Raw genomic sequence first — 27,644 nt, 5'->3', positions numbered from 1 at the left:
GCTGCTGGACTTTCTGGGGTTTTGATGTTTCAAAAATGACAGGCAGGGAGGTAAAAGAGGTGGTGAAGTAGCATTGCCAGTCAAGAATAGAACCACAACTGCAGAAAGAGAGAACATCCTGGAGGGCTTGTCCTGAGTCAGAAAGTAGGAGAAACAGAAAGGAAGCAGTCACTTTATTGGGAGTATCCAACAGACCTCCACTCTCCGTTGCAATAGAGACATTGAGATGCAGATCAGGAGGCAGATAATGAAAAGATGCAAAATTAACAGGGTTGTTGTCATGGGTGACTTCAGCTCCCCTAACATTGATTGGCACCCCTTTAGAGCAAAAGGCTTGGATGAACAGAATTTGTCTGGTGTGTCCAGGAAGAATTCCTAGCACATCTTGTAGACAGGCTGACTGGATCTGGTACAAGGCAATGAACCTGGTAAGGTGAAAGATCACTCAGTGGGTGAACATTTCACAGACAGTAACCACAACTTCCTGTCCTTTACCATAGCCTTTAGTTTAGTAGCAGATACATGGTCATTATTTAATTGGGGGAAGGCGAATTATGATACTATTAGGCAGGAACTTAGAGCAAAAAAGTACTCAGAGAAAAACACAATTGAAATGAGGAGGTGGTTTAGATAGCACTTGCATGGAGTTCTGGATAGATCAGTCCCACAGAAGTAGGGAAATGAACCATGGTTGACAAGAGATAGGGAACATCTATTCATGATGAAGAATGAAGCGAGGAACAGACAGGGCTCTAGAGAATTACAAAGTAGCCAGAAAGGAATTTAAGAAGGTACAAACCCCATTTCCAGAAAAGTTGGGATATTTTCCAAAATGCAATAAAAACAAAAATCTGTGATATGTTAATTCACGTGAACCTTTATTTAACTGACAAAAGTGCAAAGAAAAGATTTTCAATAGTTTTACTGACTAACTTAATTGTATTTTGTAAATATACACAAATTTAGAATTTGATGGCTGCAACACACTCAACAAAAGTTGGGACAGAGTTAAAATAAGATTGAAAAGTGCACAGAATATTCAAGTAACACCGGTTTGGAAGACTCCACATTAAGCAGGCTAATTGGTAGCAGGTGAGGTATCATGACTGGGTATAAAAGTAGCGTCCATCAAAGGCTCAGTCTTTGCAAGCAAGGATGGGTCGTGGCTCACCCCTTTGTGCCAAAATTCATGAGAGAATTGTTAGTCAGTTCAAAAGGAACATTTCTCAATGCAAGATCGGGAGTACTTCGGAAAACCATTGTCACTCAACACAGTCCGTCGCTGCATCCAAAAATGCAACTTGAAACTATATTATGCAAGGAGGAAGCCATACATCAACTCCATGCAGAAACGCCGGCGAGTTCTCTGGGCCCGAGCTCATCTCAGATGGACTGAAAGACTGTGGAACCGTGTGCTGTGGTCAGATGAATCCACATTTCAGCTAGTTTTCGGAAAAAACAGGCGTCGAGTTCTCCGTGCCAAAGATGAAAACGACCATCCAGATTGCTAACAGCGAAAGGTGCAAGAGCCAGCATCTGTGATGGTATGGGGGTGCATCTGTGATGGTATGGGCGTGCATCAGTGCCCACGGCATGGGTGAGTTGCATGTATGTGAAGGTACCATTGACTCTGAGACATATAATTAGGATTTTAGAGAGACATATGTTGCCATCAAGGCGACGTCTCTTCCCGGGACGTCCATGCTTATTTCAGCAGGACAATGCCAGACCACATTCTGCACGGGCTACAACAGCGTGGCTTTGTAAACACAGAGTGCGTGTGCTTGACTGGCCTGCTGCCAGTCCAGATCTATCTCCTATTGAAAATGTATGGCGCATCATGAAGAGGAGAATCAGACAATGGAGACCACGGACTGTTGAGCAGCTGAAGTCTTATATCAAGCAAGAATGGACAAAATTTCCAATTGCAAATCTACTACAATTAGTATCCTCAGTTCCAATTCGATTAAAAAGTGTTATTAAAAGGAAAGGTGATGTAACACAATGGTAAACATGCCTCTGTCCCAACTTTTGTTGAGTGTGTTGCAGCCATCAAATTCTAAATTTGTGTATGTTTTCAAAATACAATTAAGTTGGTCAGTAAAACTATTGAAAATCTTTTCTTTGTACTTTTGTCAGTTAAATAAAGGTTCACGTGAATTAACATATCACAGATTTTTGTTTTTATTGCGTTTTGGAAAATATCCCAACTTTTCTGGAAATGGGGTTTGTAATTAGGAGACCTAATAGGGGACATGAGAAAGCCTTGGCAAAAGGGATTAAGTAAAATCGCAAGCCATTCTCCACATATGTGAAGAACAAGACTAGAGATAGTAGGACTATCAGGGATAAAAGAGGAAACGCGCTTGGATCAGAGGAGGTAGGGAAGGTCTTTAATAAATACTTTACTTCAGCATTTGCCAGAGAGAGAAGACTTGCTGAAAGTGAGGTCAAAGCAGAACAAGCTGATATGTTCAAAGTAAAGTACATACACTAATACACCCATGAGATTTATCTCCTTACAGGCAGCCACAAAACAAACAAACCCAATAGAACACATTAAAAAGACTGTCAAACACCCAGTGTGAAAAAAAATCATGCAAACAATAAAAGCAAGCAAATAACATTCAGAACTGAAGTTCACAAAAGTGAGCCCACAGTCACAAAGCCAGTTATCACAGCAGTCGATCTAGAAGCCCATTCACACCACAATACAGATGGTCCAAAAGCTCAACTGCGAGAAGGAAGTTACAGGCTATTGATTGCAGTGGTTATATCTGAGAAAAAATGTGATCAATAAGTTCACCAGTGCCATCTTAAACCAGATGTTAATAAAGATGATTTGCTGGATGTAGGAAATTCTGAAAGCAGAAGTCCCTGGGGCCAAACTGAATATACCCTAGATTACTACGGAAAGTGAGGGAGAAGATTGTGGCATTTTCAGCAATGGCCTTTGTGTCCTCACTGGCCACAGGAGAAGAGCAGTGCGACAGGATTGGAGGGTGACAAATGTTATTCCTTTGTTTAAGAAAGGTAATAGGGATAACCCTGGGAATTATAAGGCAGTGAGTCTTATGTCAGTAACACAAGGGATTCTGCAGATGCTGGAAATTCAAGCAATACACATCAAAGTTGCTGGTGAACGCAGCAGGCCAGGCAGCATCTCTAGATAGAGGTACAGTTGATGTTACAGTCGACTGGGTCTCGGCCCGAAACGTCGACTGTACCTCTACCTAGAGATGCTGCCTGGCCTGCTGCATTCACCAGCAACTTTGATGTGTGTTGCTTGAGTCTTATGTCAATGGAGAGGATAGCATTGGCCAGAATTTTTAAAGACAGAATTTACGAGCTTTTGAAGCAGCAGAATCTGATTTGAGACCATCAACATGGCTTTGTGAGGGGCAGCTTGAGTCTCATGAGTCTAACTGAATCTTTTGAGGATGTGACAAAATGTTGATGAAGGTAGAGCAGTGGATGTGGTTTATCCGGATTTTAGTAAGTCATTTGATAGAGTTCCCCGTGCTATGCTCATTCATGTCAGGAGGCATGGGATCCGGGAAAACATGTGTGACTGGATTCAGAAGGCAGAGGGTGGTAGTAGATGGAGCATATTCTGCCTGGAGGTTGGTGACCAGTGGTTTCCACAGCATTCTGTTCTAGGACCTCAACTCTTTATAAATTTTATAAATGACTTAGATGAGGAGGTGGAAGGATGGGTTCATAAGTTTGCAGATGACATGAATATTGATGGGAGTTATGCCTAGTGTTAGAAGCTTGTCATAGGTTACAGCACAACCTTGATAGGATATGGATGACATAAAGGTTGGTGGTGTTGTGGATAGAGTAGAAGCTTGACATGGCTTATAATGGGACACTGACAGAATGCAGAGCTGGGCTAAGAAGTAGCAGACTGAGTTCAATCCATTAAAGGGTCAAGTGATGCACTTTGGCAGGTCGAACTTGACGGCAGAATACAAGGTTAGTAGCAGGACCTTAAACAACGTGGAGGCAGAGAGAAATTTTGAGATTCACATCCATAGATCCTACAGTTGTAGTGCAAGTTGATAGATGGTTTAGAATCCATATGGCATTTTGGCCTTTATTAGTTTGGGGGGTGGGGCTGAGTTCAAGAGCATCAAGGTAATGTTGCAACTCTGCAAAATTTTGGTTAGTCTACAGTTAGAGTATTGTGTTCAGCTCTGATTGCCTCATTATAGCAAGGATGTGGAAGCTTTAGAGAGGGTGTAGAGGAGATCTGCCAGGACGCTTTAGAAAGCATGGCTAATGAAGATAAACTGAACAATCTAGGTCTTTTCTCTTTCGAGTGGAAGGTGCGAGGTGACTTGATAAAGATAAGGGGAAAAGATAGAATGGACAGCCACAGACTTTTCCCTTAGGGCGGAAACAGCTAATACAAAGGAGCGTAACCTTAAGGCGACTGGATGAAATGAAACTATGGGGTGGGGTGGGGGGGCGGGGAAGAGATGTCAGAGGTAGTTTTTTTTTAAATTACACAGAGTAGCAGATTTGTGGAATGATGCCAGGGCAGTGGCAGAAACAGGCACTTCTGATGGACATATGGACAAAAGAAAATTTGAGGACTATTTGGGAGGAAAGGGCGAGATTGAACTTGGAGTAGTTTAAAAGACTGGCACTACATTGTGGGCTGAAGGGCCTGCACTGTGTTATACTGTTCTTTGTTCTAGAGAGGCGAGGATGAATTTCTTTAGCCTGTGGGTGGTGAGTCTATGGAATTCATTGCCACAAATGCGTAGAGGCAAGACATTGGGTATATTTAAAATAGAGGTTGATATGTTCTTGGTTAGTAAGGGCATCAAAGGTTATGGGGTGAAGGCAGGAGAATGAAGTTGAGGAGGAATATAAAAAGCCATGATTAAATGGCAGGGCAAATCCAGTGGGCCAAATGGCATAATTTTGCTCTTATGTCTTATAGAACCTGTGGGTGACAGTATTCCCGTTGCTCTTGCTGCCTTGTCTTTGGACACAGAGGTTGCTGTTCCTTTTTGTCCCATTGCCATCTACTTTTGCTTTGCATGATCCTAATCTGATCTCTCCTATACTCCACCCTATCTCCTTTTCACCTTTCCCTCCAATATTTGTTTCCATTTTAAGACTGATTTTCTCCCAGTTTTGAAAGGTTTTCAATGTGAAAGGACCGATGCTATCAGAACTGCAAAGTATTTCCAGCATTTTCTGTGTCATGTCCAGCAGTTCTTTGCAACAGGACACCACATTTTTCTCTCATAAGTGCCAGAATATAGAAGAGTTAACAATACAATTATATAAAACTTCAAAGTACTCTAATACATTCCATTGAAATACTGAATTTTCTATTATGGTAAAAACAAAAGATACTGATAAAAAAAACATCAATATGAAGGGAGATCTTTAAAAATGGATTTTTTCCCCATAAAACATAGGCAATAAAAGACAATATGACAGAAGCACTTAGTCCTGAAAACAAGGCACAATGTGGATAGAAACAATCTTGGGTGAACCATGAGAATTAGATATAAGATTTCAAACAAAACCATGTGATATCTCCTGTGAAATTCACTTATAGGATAAACAATCACAATTCACAATACATTGTTATGTACAGTTGCAAGAAAAAGTTTGTGAACCCTTTGCAATTACCTGTTTTTCTGCATTAATTTTTCATAAAATGTGGTCTGATCTTCATCTAAGTCTCAATAATAGACAAACACAATCTGCATAAACAAACAATACACAAACATTGTACGTCTTCTTGTCAATACTGAGTACACCATTTAAACAGTCACAGTCTAGGTTAAAAAAAAGTGAACTTATGGGGTAATGCCTTCTACAAAAGCTATTTGGAGTCCGGTGTTCCAATCAATGAGATGAGATTGGAGGTGTGGGTTGTAGAGGTGCCCTGCTATATATTAAAAAAATCCAAAGTCAGGTTACCGACAGAGCCTACACTTCTCTAGAAAGATCTGTTTACGTGCACCGTGCCTCAATCAAAACAACTTTCAGAGGACTTCAGAAGAATTGTAGAGATGCATGAAGCTGGAAAAAACTACAAAAGCATTTCTAAAAGATCAGAGTGTTCATCAGTCCACAGTAAGAGAAATTGTCTACAAATGGAGGAAACTCAGTACTGTTGCTACTCCCCCTAGGAGTGGGTGTCCTGCAAAGATCACACCAAGAGTACAACGTGCAGTGCTGAAGGAGGTGAAAAAGAACCCAAGGGTAACAGCAAAGGACCTGCAGAAATATCTAGAACTTGCTAAAGCGTCTGTTCAAATATCCACTATAAGAATAACACTGAACAAGAATGGTGTTCATGGAAGGACACCACGGAGGAAACCATCGCCCTCCAAAACAAAAACACTGCTGCATGTCTCAAGTTTGCAAAAGATGACATGGATGTTCCATAATGCATCTGGGACAATATTCTGTGGACAGATGAGACAAAAGTTAAATTTTTGGCAGAAATGCATACTGCTATGTTTAGAGGGAAAAGGGCACTGCACACCAATACCAAAATATCATTCTAATTCGCAAACACGAGGAAATCTGCAGATGCTGGAAATTCAAGCAACACACATCAAAGTTGCTGGTGAATGCAGCAGGCCAGGCAGCATCTCTAGGAAGAGGTACAGTTGACGTCTTGGCCCAAAACGTCAACTGTACCTCTTCCTAGAGATACGGCCTGGCCTGCTGCGTTCACCAGCAACTTTGATGTGTGTTGTTTGATACCATTCTAATTGTGAAGCATGGTGGAAGGAGCCTCATGGTTTGGGGCTGTTTTGCTGCCTCAGGGCCTGGACAGCTTGCAATTGTTGAGGGAACAATAAATTCAAAACTGTATCAAGACATTTGACAAAAGAATTTCAGTGTAGCAGTCCATCACCTGAAGCTTAATAGAAGGTGGATGATGCAACAAGACAATGATCTGAAGCACAAGAGTAAATCAACCACAGAATGGTTTAAAAAGAAGAAAATTTGTGTTTTGGAATGGTCAAGACAGAGTCCAGTCCTTAAACCAATTGAGATGCTGTGGCATAACCTGAAGAGGACTGTTCATGCAAGGTATTCCAGTAATATTGATGAACTGAATCAGGAATGGTCTAAAATTCCTCCTTGCCGTTGTGCAAATCTGATCAGCAGCTACAGGAAATATTTGGTGGAGGTTATTACTGCTAAAGGAGGTTCCACCAGCTATTAATTATAAGGGTTCACATACTTTTTTCAGTTCGGACTGTGATTGATTAAACATGGTGTTCAATAGAGACATGAAAAGTACAATTATTTGTATGTATTTAATTTAGGCAGAATGTGTTTGTCTATTATCGTGACTTAGATTTTATGGGTAATTAATGCAGAAAACCAGGTAATTGGGTTTACAAACTTTTTCTTGCAATTGCAGATAAAGGAAAGAAATTTGAGGGGATATAGAAATAGGATATGCAAGTGTAATTGTAACTATTTGTTCATTTGGAACATTAAAGACTTGGACTAAATGACCATTTAAGAAAATGAACTACCACATTACCCCTCTAATAGAAATGAAGAAGTTGTGGTGCCACATCTGAAATCAATTGATTCAAAAGATTGAGAATCAAACTTTTACTATTTTCATCAGTGATGCTTTTCTTTCTCACTGATAGAAATTACCAAGCCACCAGGGAAGAGTTACAAGTTACAGACTGAATAGAGTAAACAGTTTCCAGATGAAACCCAAATAAAACTTATGGATGGTTCAATTCAATACTTAAGACATTATTCAATTAATCTTACTCTGCTGTTGTCGGTTGCCATCTTAATCACAGTCCCATATTCTGTCTAATCAGTATTTTGCATATATAAAAATACTGCAGTTCCCTAGTTCTATATAACGCAGCATTTTTTTTCTAGGTTTTTGCTTGATTCTCACCTTTTTGACAGGTGGCTGAAAACAATCAGAATCTCGAGAATTACCATCAGTGCTGCTGTTCTCACCATTCTGATCATTGTGCATTTCTCTGCAAAGGGGAGACAAAAATATTACATAGTCACTCTTTCTCTGTTCCCTTGTTCACCCTTCATCCAGCTTTCACAGTTGTTCAATCAGTAGGATTAATGCCAGCAGCCTGCCTTTCAAAATAAATTTTTCTTGGTTTCAAAGCAAATTTTATCAACATTTGCCCCATGTGGAGATAACAGCATACAGTGATGTAAATTAGGTAGCTAACATGTAGGAGCTAATTCTGACCACATTGCTATAAATCACTAAGACGAAATTCAGGCACAAATTATCTTTCATTAAGTGCATTTTTCTAGACAAATTTTCTCACTAGACAATTTTGATGTGATTTTTTTGTATTGTCTTTGCTCTTTAAACACTGATTACTGAGTAAAATGACTGTAGCTGGGATCATACTTGCACGCAACAGACATATGGGAAAAGACACTGCCACCTGTATGTTCACCACAAAGTCTCATATCATCCAGAACTGCAAATATTATTTAATCATTAGAGATTCACCACTGGATCTATATCCTGAAATACCCTAGCAGCAGCTCTGTGGGAATATCTTCACCACTAGATTGCTGTAGTTAACGGTAGCAACTCACACCAGCTTTCACATTGGCAATTAGAGATGGGCAATAATGTCAGATTTCACTGCAATGCCCAGATCCCAGAAGATGAATTTAAAGATTAATATTCAAACTATTAGATTAAGATTAAAGCTCAAACTATTCAGAGTTGTCACTTCCGGGGTTGAGTATGGAGTGAGTTGGTGCGTGTGAGTGTGGCTCCAGATTTTTATTGAAAATCTACCTGTTTATCTTTGCCATATGCTTGAGATAACTGAATATTTACCATTGTGAACAACGCGGGACATAGCTGGACATTGAAATGGCAAGTAGAATGTACCTTTGAAGTAAAACTGGGGAAAAAGATAGCGAAGCCTCGAGCAAGAAGGCGGATGTTACAGTAATGGCGCCGTTGCACGCTGCTGGAGCTGGACCCGGACCTGCCCTACCCGATGATTTGGAGAGGCTTCGTTTAGTACTTATTTCTGACATGACGCAAGCAGTGCATTCTGCCTTAAAAAGAGAACTTCAAGATGCTTTATCACCAGTGACTGCTACCATGGAACAAATTATGTCTTCTTACGAGTCACACGACGAACGCATTCGTGAGGTTGAAGACAGCCTGAATGATTAGTGACCGACTGGTGAGCGCTGAAGCCGCCATTGCAGCGTTGCAGAGCGAAAACGCGTTTCTGAAGGGAAAGCTATATGATCTCGAAAATCGGTCGCGGAGATCCAATTTGAGAGTGGTCGGCATTCCTGAAAATCTGGAAGGTTCGAACCCTGTTAAATATATGACCGAGTTTTTTGACGAAGTGCTGGGGACAAATTTTTTCCCAAGTCCTCTCGTGCTTTCGCGTGCTAACCGAGTCGGACGTAAACCATCCGGTGTCTCTGGAGCCAAGCAAACGAGACCAAGAACGTTCCTGGTTTGCTTTTACTCCTTTCAAGATAAGCGACGCATCATCAACAGACGGAAGCAGGAGCTGTATTTCCACGGACACCGCGTGATTTTTTATGAAGATTTTAGTGCGAAGCTGGGTAAGAAACGAGCAGCTTTCAAGGAGGTGAAATCCCTGCTTTACGGGAAAGGGGTCAGGTTTGGTCTCTTGTATCCTGCCCAGCTCCGGGTCGAAAATGAAGGTAAAAAGCATTATTTCGATACACCAGAGGCGGCCAAAGAGTTTCACCATTCTCGTTGGGGAGAAGAAGAACGAGAACAGCAATGACTTTTCTTTAAGGTTATTCATGCAGCATGGAAGGGGCCTCATGCCCAGGCAAACTGTTAATTTTCACAATCCACTTCTTTGTTCATTTTTTCCAGTTTAATTTGTGGAACGCGATCGGGTCGAACTGCTATGCTGCCGAAACTGATTAACAAAAAATTTCAACCGGCAAAATGTAAATATTTGGGATTTGTATCTCAGGCGTTTAAGTTGTCCAGTGTTTTTTTTTGTTTTTAATGCTTAGCTTGATCTGTGTCATCTTTAGCCTATATGTTATATTAAAGGTAGTATAAGAGATAGGATAAATGTTAAGGTGGGGAGCCACCCTAGATTAGATTGAAAATTGGGTTGTATGGGGAACACCTTGGAAGTTTTTTGTTGGGTACTGCCTGCGATCATCCTCAATTGGGGAGGTAGATCTAGGTTTCGGGGGTTAATTGGGTTTTTTTGTTTGCGTAAAGGGGTAGGGGGAGCGTTTTGGGGGATTACCATGGCAGTTTATTCTTTTGTGTGTTACGGATTGATCAGACTTTCTTTTCATTGTGCGTTATTGTGTGCAACTTATGCCCTCGCACTGTTTTGGATTGTAGGTCCTGTGTGTCTTTTGATATGGTTAATGTGAGTGCTACTGATGGAGGCCACCCTGTGAGGTTTATTTCTTGGAATGTAAAAGGGCTCAATGGTCCGGCTAAAAGAGCTAAAGTTTTCTCTCATCTGAAACAATTAAAATCAGATATACTATTTCTACAAGAGACACATTTAAGAGTGGAGGACCATAATAGACTTCGTAAAGCATGGATTAATCAAGTTTTTCATTCCAGATTTAATAGTAGGTCCAGGGGGGTGGCAATATTAATCACCAAAAGAATGCAGTTCACACCATCTGATGTAATCAGTGACCCTAATGGTCAGTTTATTATAGTCTCTGGCTCTCTCTTTCAGATACCTGTTATTTTGGTAAATGTTTATGCTCCTAATTGGGACGATATCCAATTTGCAAATAAGGTTTTGTCATTAATACCTAACCTGAATACACATAAGCTAATCTTTTCCAGAGATTTGAACTGTGCTATTGACCCAATGTTTGATAGGTCTTGCCCTAGGGGAACATTTTCTGGCATGGCAAAGGCCTTCTCGATGTTTATGCAACAAAATGGTTATATGGATCCTTGGAGATTTTTGAATCCATCAGTTAGACAATTCTCTTTCTTCTCTCATGTTCACCACTCCTATTCCAGGCTAGACTATTTCTTTATAGATAACTCCTTGATACCTATGATTAGACAAATTGAATACACTGCTATAGTTAAATCTGATCACTCGCCCGTGAAACTGGACCTATGTTTTCCTTTAAACGTTAGAGAACGGTCTCTGTGGAGACTTAACCCCTTTTGCTTTCTAATGAGAAATTTTGTAGTTATATATCGGCTAACATTGACACACTCTTCGAGACTAACAAAACTGAGTCGGTATCATACTCTTTACTTTGGGAAACTTTAAAAGCTTACTTGAGGGGTCAAATAATATCTTATACTTCACATGCCAATAAAGAGCAAAGGAAGGAAATGCAAGTGTTATTGCAATCTATTTGGGACCTGGATAGAATATACTCTGAGGCACCCACTGCGGAATTATATAAAAGCCGGGTTGATTTGCAAGCAAAGTTTAATCTTCTATCTACAAACCTATCAGAACAATTAATTCTTAAGACACGTGGCCTCTATTATGAATATGGTGACAAGGCGAGCCGGCTTATGGCTCATCAGTTGAAACGTCAAGCTGCATCACGACTTATTCCCCAGATAAGAGACATGCACCAGAACTTGACAAGCAATCCAAAAGAGATTAATAACATCTTTGCAACTTTTTATTCCTCTCTGTATGCCTCAGAGTTCCCCTCAGATAAAACAAATATGGAACTTTTTTTAGATAATTTGGAAATACCAACTCTTGAACCAGAGGAAGTGGAGAACCTAGATCGGGCTCTTGGGCAGGATGAGATTAATAATGCCATTATGGCTATGCAGAGTGGTAAGTCCCCAGGTCCTGATGGTTATCCAATAGAATTTTATAAGAAATTTAAGGATAAGCTCATACCGGTCCTTCTAGAAGTGTTTCAGGAGAACAGCTCCTTACCCCCTTCTCTTTCACAGGCAGCTATTTCACTACTTCTTAAAAAGGACAAGGACCCGACTCAATGTGGATCATATCGCCCCATCTCACTTTTGAATGTAGATGTGAAAATTTTGGCTAAAGTGCTTGCATGTCATTTAGAACGTCCCCTTCCCAAGATAACTTCAGATGATCAAACAGGTTTTATTAAAAATCGCTATTCTTTTTTTAACATCCGTCGACTGGCTGATGTGGTTTATTCACCCAGTGATTCTCCAAGTCCAGAGGTTGTTATCGCCTTGGATGCGGAGAAGGCATTTGATAGAGTGGAATGGGTATACTTGTTTAGAGTTTTGGAGAAATTTGGATTTGGCAGAATATTTATAGCTTGGGTTAAGCTATTATACCACTCACCTTTAGCATGTATACAGACAAATTATTTTCTATCTATTTCCCACTAACACGTGGCACTCCCCAAGGCTGCCCATTGTCCCCTCCTCTTTCTGCAATTGCAATTGAGCCTCTTTCTATTGCACTTAAGTCAACTACATTATTTCAAGATGTTAGAAGAGGGGACATGGAACACCGTGTTTCCTTATATGTTGATGACCTCTTACTTTATGTTAGCGACCCTATAGGTAGTAGTCCTGCTATTGTGTCATTATTCGGTCAATTTGGAGCCTTCTCTGGCTATAAACTGAACTTTCAAAAAAGCAAATGCTTTCCCATTAATAACTTGGCCCTACAGATCCGACAGGAATCCTTGCCCTTTCCTTTATCTCAAGATGGTTTTGTATACCTAGGAATACATATTACTCGCTCTTTTACATCTCTGTTTGAAGCTAACTACAGGCCTCAGGTTAGCCAAATGAAGGCTGATTTCAGAGATGGCGCAGTTTACCCCTTACTATAGCTGGGAGAATTCAGTCAGTGAAAATGACTATACTTCCTAGATTTCTCTATTTGTTTCAGTGTTTGCCAGTTTTCTTATCTAAGTTATTTTTTAAATCAGTCGATCAAGCTATAACCTCCTTTATTTGGGAAAATAAGGTCCCAAGGGTTAATAAGCGCACTCTTCAAAGAGGTCATGACGTAGGTGGAATGGGTCTTCCCAGCTTTATTCATTATTACTGGGCATTGAACATTCAAAAAGTATTATTTTGGCTTCACCGGCCAGATATAATCTGGTGCCTGCTTGAGTCACGGTCTTGCCACTCCTCGTCTCTCCCAGCTTTGGTGTATTCTTCCTTACCATTGAAATCCTCTCAATTCACATCTAACCTGGTCGTGCTCTCCACCCTCAAAATTTTTAATCAATTTCGCTGCCACTATAAGTTCATATCAGCTTCAGTTTTGGGCCCCATTCATAAAAACCATTTATTTCCTCCCTCCACATTCGATTCAGCTTTTAGACAATGGGGTTTGAACGGTCTTATGCGCATTAAGGATTTGTATACTGATTACATATTTGATAGTTTTGATAACCTGCGCGATAAGTATGGCCTTAGGCATAATCATTTTTTTTTAAATACCTGCAGATTCGCCACTTTGTCAAGGAAAAACTTCCCTCTTTTCCTGTTCTACCAGCTGCTATGTTATGGGAAAAATTCACTCTTAGCTTTAACAATAGGGGGCTGATTTCTGAACTATACTTTCAGCTGATGTCTTTGGGAGTTCAAGATCTAAACAAAACTAAGAGTAGGTGGGAGGATGACCTCGGTATGGATCTTGCGGAGGAATATTGGGCAAAAGTATTGAATAGGGTTCATTTCTCATCATCATGTGCTAGACTGGGGCTCATACAATTCAAAGTTTTACACAGGGTACATTTAAGTAAAGCCAGACTGGCAGACATATACCCTGGGACAGATGCTGGCTGTGACAGGTGTTCTTTCTCTCCGGCTGGTTTAGTACATGCATTTTGGTCATGCCCTCGGCTTGATGACTATTGGGCACTGGTTTTTAAAATTATCAGTGAGGTTTTGGGGGTGACACTGAGACCTTGCCCACTTATAGCTGTATTTGGTGTGGCAGATGATGATTTGGGTTTAAATGCAAGTCAGTCGGATATCATTGCATTTACATCGCTATTGGCCCGTAGGAGAATTTTGCTGGTTTGGAAATCTGCCACTCCTCCAACTGCTGCTGCTTGGTTAGAAGATGTAATGTTTTTTCTGAAATTAGAAAAGATTAAATTCACTTTGAGGGGGTCTGTGAAAAAGTTCTATTCGAAATAGGGACCTTTATCATCATATTTTGGGAGTCTTAAGGAATTACCTACTAGTTGAGGGCATTTGATTGTACTTGGGAAGTTGCCTCCCACTTAGCACGCTTATAATTTACCTCACAGGGTGGTTGATGAATTGTAAATATGAGTGTATTTTGGATCATCTGACATGTTGCAGATGTGTATGAGCTGTCGTATTGAAGTAGTGTGGGGGTATGGTTGTGAAATGTCCCTAATGTATTTGTGAATTGTTGTGTTGTAAATATATTAGCTGCCATGATATGTTCGGGGAGGGCGGGTGGGGGGGAGGTTTGCTTTGGGGGTACGATACTAAAGCAAAATGGAGGAAAATGTAATCCATTATATATTCTGTATTGTGTCATTCCTTCAATAAAAATTTAAAAAAACTATTCAGAGTTGTAAACAGAAGCAGAAACAACCACTTGACAATAATATTTTGAAAACCAAGGCCAGATACAGAAGAAAAATACTTGCCTCATGCATTAACCCTTCATGAAACTGCTAAAGAGCCTACATTCTAGCCCAATATATTAAAGATACCAGAGACAGTTGAAATACAATTTCAATTCTTGGAATCAAAGCTCCCAGAAAAAAATATCAAGTCAATCTTTTGCTATTTGATGAAACAGGAAGGTGGTATGGGAGCCTCAAGACTCATGCCACCAAGTTCAGGAACAGTTACTACCCCTCAACCATCACGAACTAATGGGGATAACTTCCCTCAACTTCACTTGCCCCATCATTGAAATGTTCCCACAACCAACAGATTCACTTTCAAGGACTCTCAATCTCATGTTCTCAATATTTAATTCTTATTTATTTATTATTATTATTTCCTTCTTTTTGTATTTTCACATTTTGTTGTCTTCTGCACTCTGGCTGAATGCCCAAGTTGGGTGGTCTTTCGTTGATTTTGTTATGATTATTACTCTATAGATTTATTGAGTATGCCTGCAAGAAAATGAATCTCAGGGCTGTGTATGGTGACATATATTTATTTTGACAATTTTATTTTGAGCTTTGAAATAGAAGCTTTCAAATAAAGGTTAAAATGTGAATTTAACTGGATAAATTTAAATATCATAAAAGTGAAATTTAAAACTGATTCTATTTCGAATTTGATAAACTTGCTACTAAGAAAAATGTCAAAAGTGAGAGAATATTAAGCAGACATACAGAAAATGCAGTAGTATGTAAAAGACTCTCCTGAATCACTGATCAAATTCAGCTCAAAATTATGGTAATTATGGTATGGTAATATTCCACTAAACTTGCATTAGACAGCCCAGAAATCTCAATGATTCATTAGTTTGGAGTGTGATCTAAGGGACAAAAATGTAAGTATGATGTGTGGCCAAAAGTGGAGGCTAGAGTCAAGAACGTTTTTTAGGCTTGCAGCCAGAACCAGGGTCTGGAGTGCTTGTGTATTTCCCGCTCCTTTTAAACTGACCAAGTTCCCTGGAAAATTCATTATATCTCTGTGTGACACGTAAAAAACAGTGAAATGAAAGCATTAATGAGTAACATCCAATAGTCCAGACATAGGGTAATTTATTGCTAAAGAACTCCCCAATGCTTCAACAGCTAATAATTAAACATTAACAAATTCAGCTCCCATAGCATATCAATGTGTTGCTGTTGTATACATTAAACCAATGCTTAAATGAGCTGGATATCGACTAATGAAACAGCAAGGAAAGAAACAGTCCCATATTACATTCTCAATATCCAATTGTTCAATTGAGCGAGGTGTAAAAAAAAATAGAACTTTATATTTGGAAAGAAACATCGATGTATTGCGGGATCTTGGGGTGCACACAATAGTTTACAAGTGCGTAGGGTAGTAAAAACAACATTGGTATGCTTACCTTCATTAGTCTAGCTATTGAGTATAAAAAGTGGCAAGTCACGCTACAGCTGTATAAAATATTAATTAGACCTCATTTAGAGAACTACATACAGTTCATTGGTGAGAATTTTGAAGTTGTTCACCAGGATGCTCCTGGACTGGAATCTACAAGGACAAGTTGGACAAACATGGATTGCTTTTGCTGAAGCATACATTCCTGACGAATGATGTGATAGAAGTACAGTGGATTCCAGTTAATTGAGGCAGACACTCATTTGGGACAACTCTTAAAGAACAAAAACCAATCAAGAAAATAGCCAGGTTTCCCTTCATTTATTTAGGACACTGTACCACTTAATTGGGACAGGAGACTTGCCAAAAAGTTTCTAAATAGCATCAGTTGCACACACTTGTGGGCTGTTGGACACAACATCGTGCTTTGCGTAAACAGTTTTTAAATAGAGTAAGTTGGGCATGTTTGCATTAAAAAACTGATTTTGGTCACATAGTTAGCAAGAAATAAATAGTAAGACAAGTTAGAATTGTTTTGCTCACTGAGTCAACGTAGTAGTAGTAGTGCTCACTGAGGTTTAAAGCATTCAGATTTGGAGATACCAGCAATGGCCGGGAGTGAAAATGAAATGATTTCACTACATCAACAAGTTAGAAACGACAAAAAAGTTTGAGGGTATCGACAATATTACAATCCTGCATGTTACAATGAAAATGAAGATTTGAAGGATGCAATCATCAACAGCATTATAGGAAGGCAGTCTATTATCTGCACTAAAACAGCTTCGCTCATTTTGTTCATTTACAGTCAAAAGAACACAAAGTAGATGGATTTCTTTGTTGATAAGTATTAGGAACTAATACAGTTTTGTAGTACTGTAGTAGTATTGGTAGTGTTCTATTTTGTTCTTTATTTCATTTCGATACATTATTTGTTACTTAACTTTTTTATACAGGTGTCCCCCGCTTTTCAAACGTTCGCTTTATGAAACCTCACTGTTACAAAAGACCTACATTAGTACCCTACTTTCACTTTCAGAAGGTGTTTCGACTGTTACGAAAAAAAAATTCAGCGCGCGATAAAAGGCAGTGCGCCCCGAGCAGCCGCTCTCCCCCCGGATTCAGAACTGCTTTGCTTAAACACAAGCCTGTGAGCAGCCGTTCGCAGGATGAGTTCTATGGTATTGGAAAAGCCTAAAAGAGCTCGTAAGGGTGTTACACTTACGGTAAAACTAGACATAATTAAGCGTTTTGATCATGGTAAACGAAGTAAGGACAACGTGAGTTTGGCTTGTGGAAGTTGACGAAGATGATGTTGAAGAGGTTTTGGTATCCCATCACCAAGAACTGATAGATGAAGAGTTGATGCAATTGGAAGAAAAAAGGATAACAATGGAAACCGAATGAGTAATGATAAAGTATGACTTTAATTTTGAAAGGGTACGTCGGTTTAGGGGATATTTGCAGAATGGTTTGAGTCCTTATTAAAGAACTGTGTGATAGAAAAATACGCGAGGCTCAGCAGTCAAGCAAGCCTTCCACATCAGCCACAGCAGACGACGAACCTCAATCTTCGACATCGAGGCGGGCAGTCATAGGAGAAGATGAGCTGCCTGCTCTAATGGAAACAGGCGACGAGATGACACCCCAGTGTCCCACCACCCCAACTCCCAGGCCATGGACAGATACCGATTCGCGGAGAATGCAAAGGTAGCCGGGAGGCACACAGCACATCTTTAAGAATAAAGCCAAAATAAACATGCTAATTAGATAGGTGCCACCGACATGTAATTGTCGGCCCAGATCAGAGACGACACGATCGGAAATCGGCACTGATCTGGGCCGACAATTATGTGCCGGGCGGCACCTAATTAATTAGCATGTTTGTTTCGTCTTTTTTCTTAAAGATGGGCTGTGTACCTCCCGGCTACCGCTGGACCTCTGCGTTCTTCGCGGCAATGTATCGCTCAGCGGCCTGGAGGGTGAGGGGCCACTGCACCACCCAAACTCCGACAACTCAGTCTAACACACCATCATCAGTGTGCTCGGTGCTGTCCCAATTCCCGTAAGTGATACTACACTGTAAAACATTATTTCTACTGTATATAGGCTGTGTATTTTCACGTGTTATTTGGTATGATTTGGCAGCTTCATAGCTTAAAGGTTACTGAAGAGCGTTTGCGTGTGCTTTTGCCAATAGCACTTGCATGAGATTTTTGCTCCAGAGAACAGTTCAGTAATGATTGTGGAAAAGTATTTCTACTTTATACAGGCTGTGTATTTATCATATCATTCCTGCTTTTACTATATGTTACAGTTATTTTAGGTTTTATGTGTTATTTGGCATGATTTGGTAGGTTATTGTTGGGTCTGCGAATGCTCACAAAATTTTCCTATATAAATAAATGGTAATTGCTTCTTCGCTTTACAACATTTCGGCTTACGAACCGTTTCATAGGAACGCTCTACCTTCGGATGGCGGGGGAAACCTGTACCTTCTTAACTATTTCCACATGAAACTTCTGCTAATTGGGCCAAAATGACCTAGTCTCAATGTGTCCCAAGTAATTAGAACATACTGTACATGAAATTATGAGAAGCAAAGTCATTTTCTCAGGTTGGAGATACAAGGAGGCACAAGTTGTAAGTAAGAGGAAAAGTTAAAAGATTTACAAGATTTTTTTTAGGAAAAAGTGTGAGGTATCTTGTAGAAGCAAAGATGATAACATTTAAGAGACACTACATCATTAGTTGGGGAACTGAGAGATACAAACCATGTGAAGGAAGATAGGGTTAGTTTAGATCGGCATTATGCTTGGTGCGGGTATAGTGGGCCAAAAGGCTGCACTGAAACTAGAAAATGCAGCTGTGGATGGTAGTTATTCATGCTTGGTGGCAAACAGATTTATTATCACTAACTTCTTGTCTTTTATTTTCATGTTTGTATTTTGAACTACATTGTTGGTATGAAGAGTGCTCGATAAAAAAGTTATTATTATATATTGTGATTTCATTTCAGCCCATCAAACTTCAGCTAGGTTGGGGTGGGCCGAAATTATGTGGAAAAAACGGACAGACATTTAAGGTCAGAGTTGGAATTAAAGAAATAATTTTGATACATACTGTTTACGGAGGACGGCTGCCAGCACCATGGCGCTATGATGATTGAAGCGACGGATTATTGCAGCGTTGCTGCTCTCCTTATTGGATTTAGAGGACAACTGTGCAGATGAAGATCCATAACCCTGTGAACAACAATTTTGGATGTATCGTCTTTTTTTGGCTTCTGTCTAATTTAAACTTTGCAATGACTATACAATACCCAGATGAAATTCTCCCCCAACCCCACACAGAATTAACCACTCATGAGAAAACATGTGTATGACATCTCATACATTACCCAAGCTAATCTTGCAAATACACAGGCATGATTCCTTCCCAGATAACACACTGCTGTAAACGTGCTCAAGGCCAAACATGCACATAACTGCCAATGGATTGCAAAATTTCTGACAAATTTCAGCACAGTGCAGCGTTGGCAGAAGTTAATTGAACTATTGTTCTAAGCTATTGTAAAACACTAAATCTATTTCATGTGGGGTCAAATTCCTAGAGCAACAATATGCTGAGGATAGGTGTTAGTGACAAATCAGTCTATAAAATGATCTCTCACATTCCAACATAAAATGGGAAGTTGTTTTGCAATCCCCACAGGTCAAACTCATCAAGCTAGGACAGCTTACTTAACAGAGGACTTGGACTGTGGACTTGTTTTTCCCCCAGTCTTATGATTTTTTTTTGTATTCTGTGTTTTTCACCCAATCTTTCTCTTTTTTTGTGTGTGTGGGGGGGGAGAGGGATTGGGGGGGGTGAGACGATGTGCCCATTTTTGTTCATTTTTCTGCATGGGGAGGAGGGATTTGGAGGTTGATGATCGTGCTATCTTTCTTTTCTTTCTTGTTTTCAAGGCTATCTGGAGAAGAAGAATTTCAGAGTTGTATACTTTGATAATAAATTAACCTTTGAACTTTAAATTTCAATACTCTGTTGGCCAATTAGCTTTTCCCTTCCAGGGAAGGTTTGACCTATACAGAAGGGACAGGTTGCACCTGAACTGGAGGGGGATTAATTTTCTAATGAGAAGGTTTGCTAGTATTACATGGGGGAGGGTTAAACTAGAGTTGCAGGGAGATGGAAACCAGAGTGCCAGAACAGATAGTGTTGAGATTGTGGAGGCAGATATTGTTAAAACCTCAGACAAAGTTAGGAATCAAAAGGTTGAGCATGGTGTGACTAATGCTCTGAGCAAGAAATATTGTAGATAAGACAGATGAGCTCAGGGCTTGGATCAACACATGGAATTATGATATTGTAACCATTAATGAGACTTGGTTGCAGGAGGGGTAGGACTGGCAGCTCTATATGCCAGGGTTCTGTTGTTGTAGATACAACAGAACGGGAGGGATTAAAGGAAGAGGAGTGACATTACTAGCCAGGAAAATGTCATGGTAGTGCTTTTCTGGAGAACTCGTCCAGTGAGGTTTTATGGATTTAATTGAGGAATAAGAAAGTTATAACCATGTGGGATTTAGCAAAATAAATACATAGAGAGATCGAAGACTGTTGCAAGAAACATAAGGTTATTAGTGTAGATGATTTAAGTTCCTACATGTTAAATGGGAATCCTGTACTGTGGGATGGAGTTTATCAAATATGTTCAGGAAAGTTTCCTTAATCAATTCATAGAAGTTCCAACAAGTGGTTGTGCAATACCCGATCTCTTATCAGTGAATGAGACAGGGCAGGTGACTGAAGTTTGTGTAAGGGAATACTTTGCATCTAGTAATCATAATGACAATAGTTTCAAAGTAAATATGCAAAAAGATAGGTCTGGTCCACCAGCTGAGATTCTAAATTGGAGAAAGGCCAATTTTGATGGTATCAGAAAGGGTCTGCAGGTATGGATTGGGACAGGCTGTTTACTGGCAAAGAAGTACTTGGTAAGTAGAAGGCATTCAAAAGTGAAATTCTGAGAGTACAACGCTTGTATGGCCCTGTAAGAATAAAAGGTAAAGATAACAGGTTGAGGAAACCTTGGCTTTGAAGAGGTATTAAGAAAAAAAAGGAGATGCATAGCAAGTATAGGCAGCTAGATACAAATGAGGTACTCATGGAGTATAAGAAATGCAAGAGAACGCTTAAGAAAGAAATCAAGAGAGCTGAAAGGCAGCTTGAGGTTGCTCTAGCACACAAGGTGAAGGAGAATCCTAAGGGATTCTACAGTATGTTAAGAGCAAAAGGATTGCAATAGACAAAAGTAGTCCTCTGGAAAATCAGAATGGCAATCAATGCATGAAGTCAAAAGAGATAGGGGAGATTTTAAATGGGTCTTTTGCATCTGTATTTACTCAGGAAACAGATACAAAGATACAGAAGTGAGGCAAAGCAACAGTGAGGTCATGGACCCTATAAAATTGCACCAGAGGCATTTGCCATCTTGATGCAAATTATGGTGAATAAATCCCCAAGGCCTGACAAGGTGTTCCCTTGGACCCTGTGGTAGGCAGGTGCAGAAATTGCACTCACCTCCTTAGAAGGGATATTTAAATCATCCTTAGAGACAGGTGAGAATAGCCAACATTGTTCCACTGTTTAAGAAAGGCTCCATAAACAAGCCAGGAAACCACTAGACGGTGAATCTGACATCAGTAATGGAAAGGTTATTGGAAGATATTCTAAGGGACTTGACATATGAGAATTTGGATAGACATGGACTGATTAGGGATAGTCAGCATGGCTTTGAGTGTCATAGGTTGTGTCTAACCAAACGTAGAGTATTTTGGGGAAGTTACCAGGAAGGCAATGGACTTAAGCAAGGCATTTGACAAGGTCCCACAGGTGAGGTAGATCAAGAAAGTTCAATCACTTGGCATTCAAGATGAAGCAGAAAATTGGATTAGACACTGGCTTTGTGGGAAAAGTAGATGGTTGCCTCTCTGACTGGATGTGGCTAGTGAAGAGCTGCAAGGATCAGTGCTGGGTCCGTTGTTGCTTGTCATCTACAACAATGATTTGGATGATAATGTGGTTAACTAGATCTGCAAATTTATGGATCAGACCAAGATTGGAGGTGCAGTGGACAACAAGGAAGACTATCAAAGCTTGCAGTTGGATCTGGACCAGATGGAATTTAATGGAGACAAGAGGTGTTGCACCCTTTGTTAGGACCAACCAGGGTAGGTCTTATACAGTGCACAGAAGGGCACTGAGAAGTACAGTAGAACAAAGGGATCTGGAAATACAGGTCCATAATTCATTGAAAGTGGTGGCACAGGTAGATCATGAAGAAAGCCTTTGGCACTTTGGCCTTCATAAATCAAAATATTGACTGGAGATGGGATGTTATGTTGACGTTGTACAAGATGCTGGTGAGACCTAATTTGAAGTATTGTGAGCAGTTTTGGTCACCGACCTACAGGAAAGATATAAATAAAGTTGAAAGAGTACAGAGAAAATTTACATGGACTTTGCTGGGATTGGAGGACCTGAATTATAAGGAAAGATTGAATAGATTAGGGCTTTATTCCTTGGAAGTAGAAGATTGAGGGGAGATTTGATAGAGCTATACAAAGTCATGAGGGGTACAGATAGGGTAAAGGCAAGGAGACTTTTTCCACTGAGGTTGGGTGGAACTACAACTGGAGGTTATGGGTTAAGGGTGAAGGTGAAAAGTTCGAGAACAAGGGGAAACCTCTTCACTCACAGGGTCGTAAGCTGCCAGCACAACTGGTACATGTGATTTCAACGTTTAAGAAAAGTTTGGATAGGTACATGGATGGCAGGAGTGTGGAGGGCTGAGGTCCAGGTACAGGACGATGGGACAAGGCAGTTTAAATGGTTCAACATGGACTAGTTGGGCCAAAGGGACTGTTTCTGTGCTATACTTTTCTATGACTCTGGAAAACTCTGATCTCAACTTTATTTCCCTGGTCATGGAGGGGTAGGAGAGGTTTATTGCCCTAAAATTCCTTGATGAGAAGGATGTAGACTTAAACCTACTTCAGAACTTGAGAACATATAGATTTTCCTACTTTCAAATTGAGTCCAAGATAGAGACCAAGGTGCAATGCCAGTATAGGACAACTCAACAATATAGACAATTGATAACCTCCAGAAGTAGGTAAAACTAGCATAGTCTGATTAGAGGTAGTCAGTGTGGCTTTGTGAGGGATAGGTCATACCTCATGAGACTGACTGAATTATTTGAGGATGTGACAAAGCACATTAATGAAGGCATAGCAAGGTATGTGGTGTATATGGATTTTGGTAAGTCACTTGTCATATTTCCCATGATAATCTCATTCAAACATCAGGAGGCATGGGATACAGGGAAACCTGGCTGTGTGGATTCAGAATTGGCTTGCCTATAGAACTGGGTAGTTGTAGATGGAGGGTTTTCTCCCTGGAGGAGAGTGACCACTGGTCTTCCACAAGGATCTGTTCAGGGTTGTATTTTTTATGAATGACTTAGATGAAGTGGAAGGATGGGTTAGTAAGTTTGCAGATGACATGAAAGTTGGTGGAGTTGCGCATAATATAGGAGGTTGCCATACGCTACAATGGGGCATTGACAGGCTGAAAGTTCAACCCAGAAAAGTGTGAAGTGATTCACTTTGGAATGTTGTATCTGAAGGAGAACACAGGGTTAATAGCAGGATTCTTAGCAGTGTAGAGGAACACAGGGATCTTGGGGTTATTAGATCCTTGATAGATCTTTCAAATTTGCCATGCAAGTTGATAGGGTTATCAAGGTGTTTGTTGTATTGGCCTTTATTAGTTGGCTGCTGAGTTCAAGAGTTGCAAGGTAATGTTATAGCTCTATAAAACTCTGGTTAGACCACACTTGGCATATTGTGTACAGTTCTGGTCACCATATTACAGGAGGGATGTGGAAACTTTAGTGCGGGTGCAGAGGAGTTTTACCAGGACACTGTCTGGATTAGAAAGCATGTCTTATGAGGATAGTTTGAGTGAGTTAGAGCTTTTTTCTTTGGAGCAAAGGAGAACGAGATATGGCTTCACAGGTGTACAAGATGATAAGAGGCATAGATCCAGGAGATAGCCAGAGACTTTTTCCCAGGGCAGAAATGGTTAATACTAGGGGCAAAATTTTAAAGTAATTGGAGGAAAGCATGTCAGAGGCATGTTTTTTAAAAAAAAACAGAGGGTGGTGGGTTCATAGAACACTCTGCCAAGGGTGGTGGTAGACGTGAATACATAAGGGTCATTTAAGAAACTCATAGGTATGCACATGGAAGACAGAAAAAAGGTGGGTCACGTAGACGGAAAGAGTTAGATTGATCTTGGTGTAGCTTATAATGTTGGCACAACATTGTGGGCCAAAGGGCCTGTACTGTGCTGTAGTGTTCCATGTTCCATGTTAAAAATAACTTGTGATTGCTGAACATAACAGAATACATTGTGAAGATTATACATTAATGATATTTCACATCCAGTTTTATATGCACAGTACTAAACATGTATATATAAGCCATACTTTTGGCAGTCAGCTGCTTCTATCAGGCTAACGGATAAACTATTTTCCGTATCTATTTTACACCCTATCCTCGTTATATGCGTCTTCAGACAATGCGGATTCACAGTTATGTGAGGAACCTATTTCTACCAACGCCTCCTTATATGCGTCCAAAACTCACAGTTATGCTAGGAGCACTGTTTTCCCGCCTATACAAGTCAGGTGCGCGCGCCTCACAATCTCACTCCCGCCACTCTCGCATTGGTTTTGGCAAAGTGTGGATGCGTGATCTTAAACTTTTGTTGATTTTATCTACGGTGCAGTGATTTTGTACTTGAAACATTTAACTATGCCTCCTGAGCGTCTGATGTCATGTCCTGGGCCATCAGCCGAGCAGCAGAGAACTGCTTTAACTCTTGAAAAAAAAAGTTGGAAATTATAAACAGCGCAGCATCAGCAGGTAAAACAGCTCTGGGACGCTGCTGCCAGGAACAGAATCTTGCCTCTAAAGTTTTTTGTTGCTTGACAATGCGCCAGCCCATCCTAAACATTTGGACAGCATTCATCCTAACATAACAGTGCATTTCCGGCCGCCTAACACAACATCGCTGATTCAACCACTCGACCGGTGTGATCCACATTCAAGGCATACGTATTTTTTTTAACGGCAAACTATCTCTCAGATGCTGCAAGCAGCAGACGATTTTGGAAATCCCGGGAGTTTAGCAATGGTGGAAGTCGGAACACTTGGCACAAATGGCGATAGACATGGACCCAAGTTTAGAACGGAGCCAGCATTTCAGTCATTCCCTGTCGTCAAGCCTTCTTCCCTACAAGCAAATTTATGCTGAAAAACAAAATGCTGCCAAGCAAACAACCCTCACCACTTTCTTCAAATCGGTGTCATCTCCTGCTGCCGGCAGTTCTAAGAGTTCTGTGAGTCTTCCTTCACCCCTTGCTGTGCTTGATATTATGCTGACGACCACAACCATCCACCTTATCCATGTAAAGCTGCCCGACACCACAACAACCACTCATCTCCTGGAGCGAACACACCTGCCACTGTTGATGAGTACTGTACACCAGAGGATGTTAACTTTCTATGACTTATTACATTGAATTAAGTTGATTGAATATAATACAAATGTTGTCTTGTGGTACTGCTTTTGTGCCATATTGGTATGAAAATGTGAATAAATTACAGATAAAACGTATTTAGGAAGCCCTCTGGAACGCATCCCTATTTTCTCCATTTAAATAATTATTCATATTATGCGATTTCACATTGTGCGTCGACTGCGAGGAACGTACCCCCTGCATATAACGAGGATAGGGTGTATTGGAATGGTATTTTATCCTACCTTGACACTTTTCTTGGTTCACATTTTGATTCTTCTGTTCACTTGGTTGTTTCATTAAGCTTTTGTGTGGTGAAATAGCCAATCTTAATCTGGGTGCTACAACTTTGCTTCCCTTTCCCACTGGGCCTTTGCTAATACCACATTCCACATACATCCACAGCCCTGAAGTTTCATGTATGGAAGACAGGAATAAGGAAATATAGATGCGTCCTCTTAATCCTGAGATCACTCCTAAGTGACTGGCTCAAACTGCATCACATTTTGGCTCTGCGCATCAAGATGGGTCTCATCATTTTGTCAGCCGTCATTGTCAAGATAGATGTAATTAATTACACGGCTGCTTCTGAATTTCCCTCACCTTGCTTTTTAGTTTATTACCAACTTGGGGGCTTACACACCAGCCAGTGCACCTGTTGAAAGTGATGAGTGCTCTATAAAATGTATGGCTGTCAGCTTGATAAAATGTACTGTACTTTGCTTACGATCTCCTCAATCTAGTGACAGGAAGTAATGCTCACCTCACCCAGTGATTTGTCCTCCAGCGATGTCAAGTCTACCAAAGGGTTGCTTACTCCCTGATTAACCAAAGTCTTCAAACCTGACCAAGGAAAAATATTACACCATCTCATCTTAGATATAACACAAAAGCAGACTAAAAACCATGCAACACAAAGAAAGCCTGGTCCTGTAAAAGGGTAGCCACAAGAGTCAAGTACGTGCAGACTGATGAAAGTTACTTTTTTTTAAATCAAACTGGAGACAAAAGAGACTGCAGATGCTGAAATCTGGAACAAAACACAAATTGTTGAAGCTCAGCAGCATCTACAGAAGTAAGTGCAAATGGACAGTGCAGATAAAGGGTCTCAACCCAAAATGCTAACTGCTCATTTTCCACTACGGATACTGCCAGGCCCACTGAGTTATTCCAGCAATTAGATTTTATTACTCCTTTATTCAAACTCATGTGCAGGAGAAAGCATTACCATCAATATTTCTGTTAAAAAGCAGCAGCTCAGGAACATGGGCATCTTTTAAAGCAAGACAATAGATCTGCTGTAAAAATCAGGTTTAACCAAACAAGAGTCAAATAACTGATTACAAGCAACCCAAGTAAGGATGATAACTGAATATAAAGAGATCGGAATCCAACATTTCATGGTAAAGAAATCATTAGGAGACTAGACCTTTATCTTTTAAACCTGTTAAAGAAACATATGCAAGAATTTAAATTTGGCATGTTTTATAAAAGTATATTTAACAGTCTGATGAAGGGTCTTTCGACCCTTGGCAACATTCTGCATATAATTGTGGTAAGAACTTTTCCTCACTTTGACCAATTTTTCCCTACATACAGATATCCATATTCAGCCCTGTGTCATTATCTACTGGAATTTCTTTGAATTTGAGTTTAAGGCCTACCTTTCTCATCAATCCTGGCACATTCAGAGAAGAGATCCTTCGAGCCAGCATTGATCCTGTCTCTGTGGAAGTAGTGAGACTGAAAGAAGCGTGTCCAGAATTCCTTCTCTGTCATACAGTGAGGTACATTCTCCATGTATTTTTGTTTCACTGTCAAATGAAATAACATATCCTTTACTTAAACCCTGTGCATGCGGACAAAAGCATAACTATCAAAATTCCAGTCAGAATGGATAACATCAATTAGAAATTGATTGCTTTGCATCCTAGAGATAGATGTTATAAAAATGTTATCCAATAACCCCTCACTTCT

General features: G+C 40.2%; 1 protein-coding gene across 3 annotated transcripts in view; it reads right to left on the bottom strand.

Annotated features, from left to right (window-relative positions):
* Positions 1–27,644, bottom strand: part of gtf2h1 (general transcription factor IIH, polypeptide 1) — an 83,371-nt gene that overhangs the window by 30,410 nt on the left and 25,317 nt on the right. For all 3 annotated transcript variants that reach the window (XM_063062102.1, XM_063062100.1, XM_063062101.1), the window contains 4 exons: positions 27,332–27,481; positions 26,431–26,510; positions 19,139–19,260; positions 7,925–8,012 (listed from right to left, as the gene is read on the bottom strand). In XM_063062102.1, coding sequence (XP_062918172.1) covers positions 7,925–8,012; positions 19,139–19,260; positions 26,431–26,510; positions 27,332–27,481 — 440 coding nt within the window. The remainder of the gene's footprint in view (positions 1–7,924; positions 8,013–19,138; positions 19,261–26,430; positions 26,511–27,331; positions 27,482–27,644) is intronic.

Source organism: Mobula hypostoma, chromosome 11 (genome assembly GCF_963921235.1).
Source record: "Mobula hypostoma chromosome 11, sMobHyp1.1, whole genome shotgun sequence".
Classification (NCBI taxonomy): domain Eukaryota; kingdom Metazoa; phylum Chordata; class Chondrichthyes; order Myliobatiformes; family Myliobatidae; genus Mobula; species Mobula hypostoma.
Note: the sequence above shows the minus strand (reverse complement) of the source record. Positions and strands in the feature narration are given on the sequence as shown.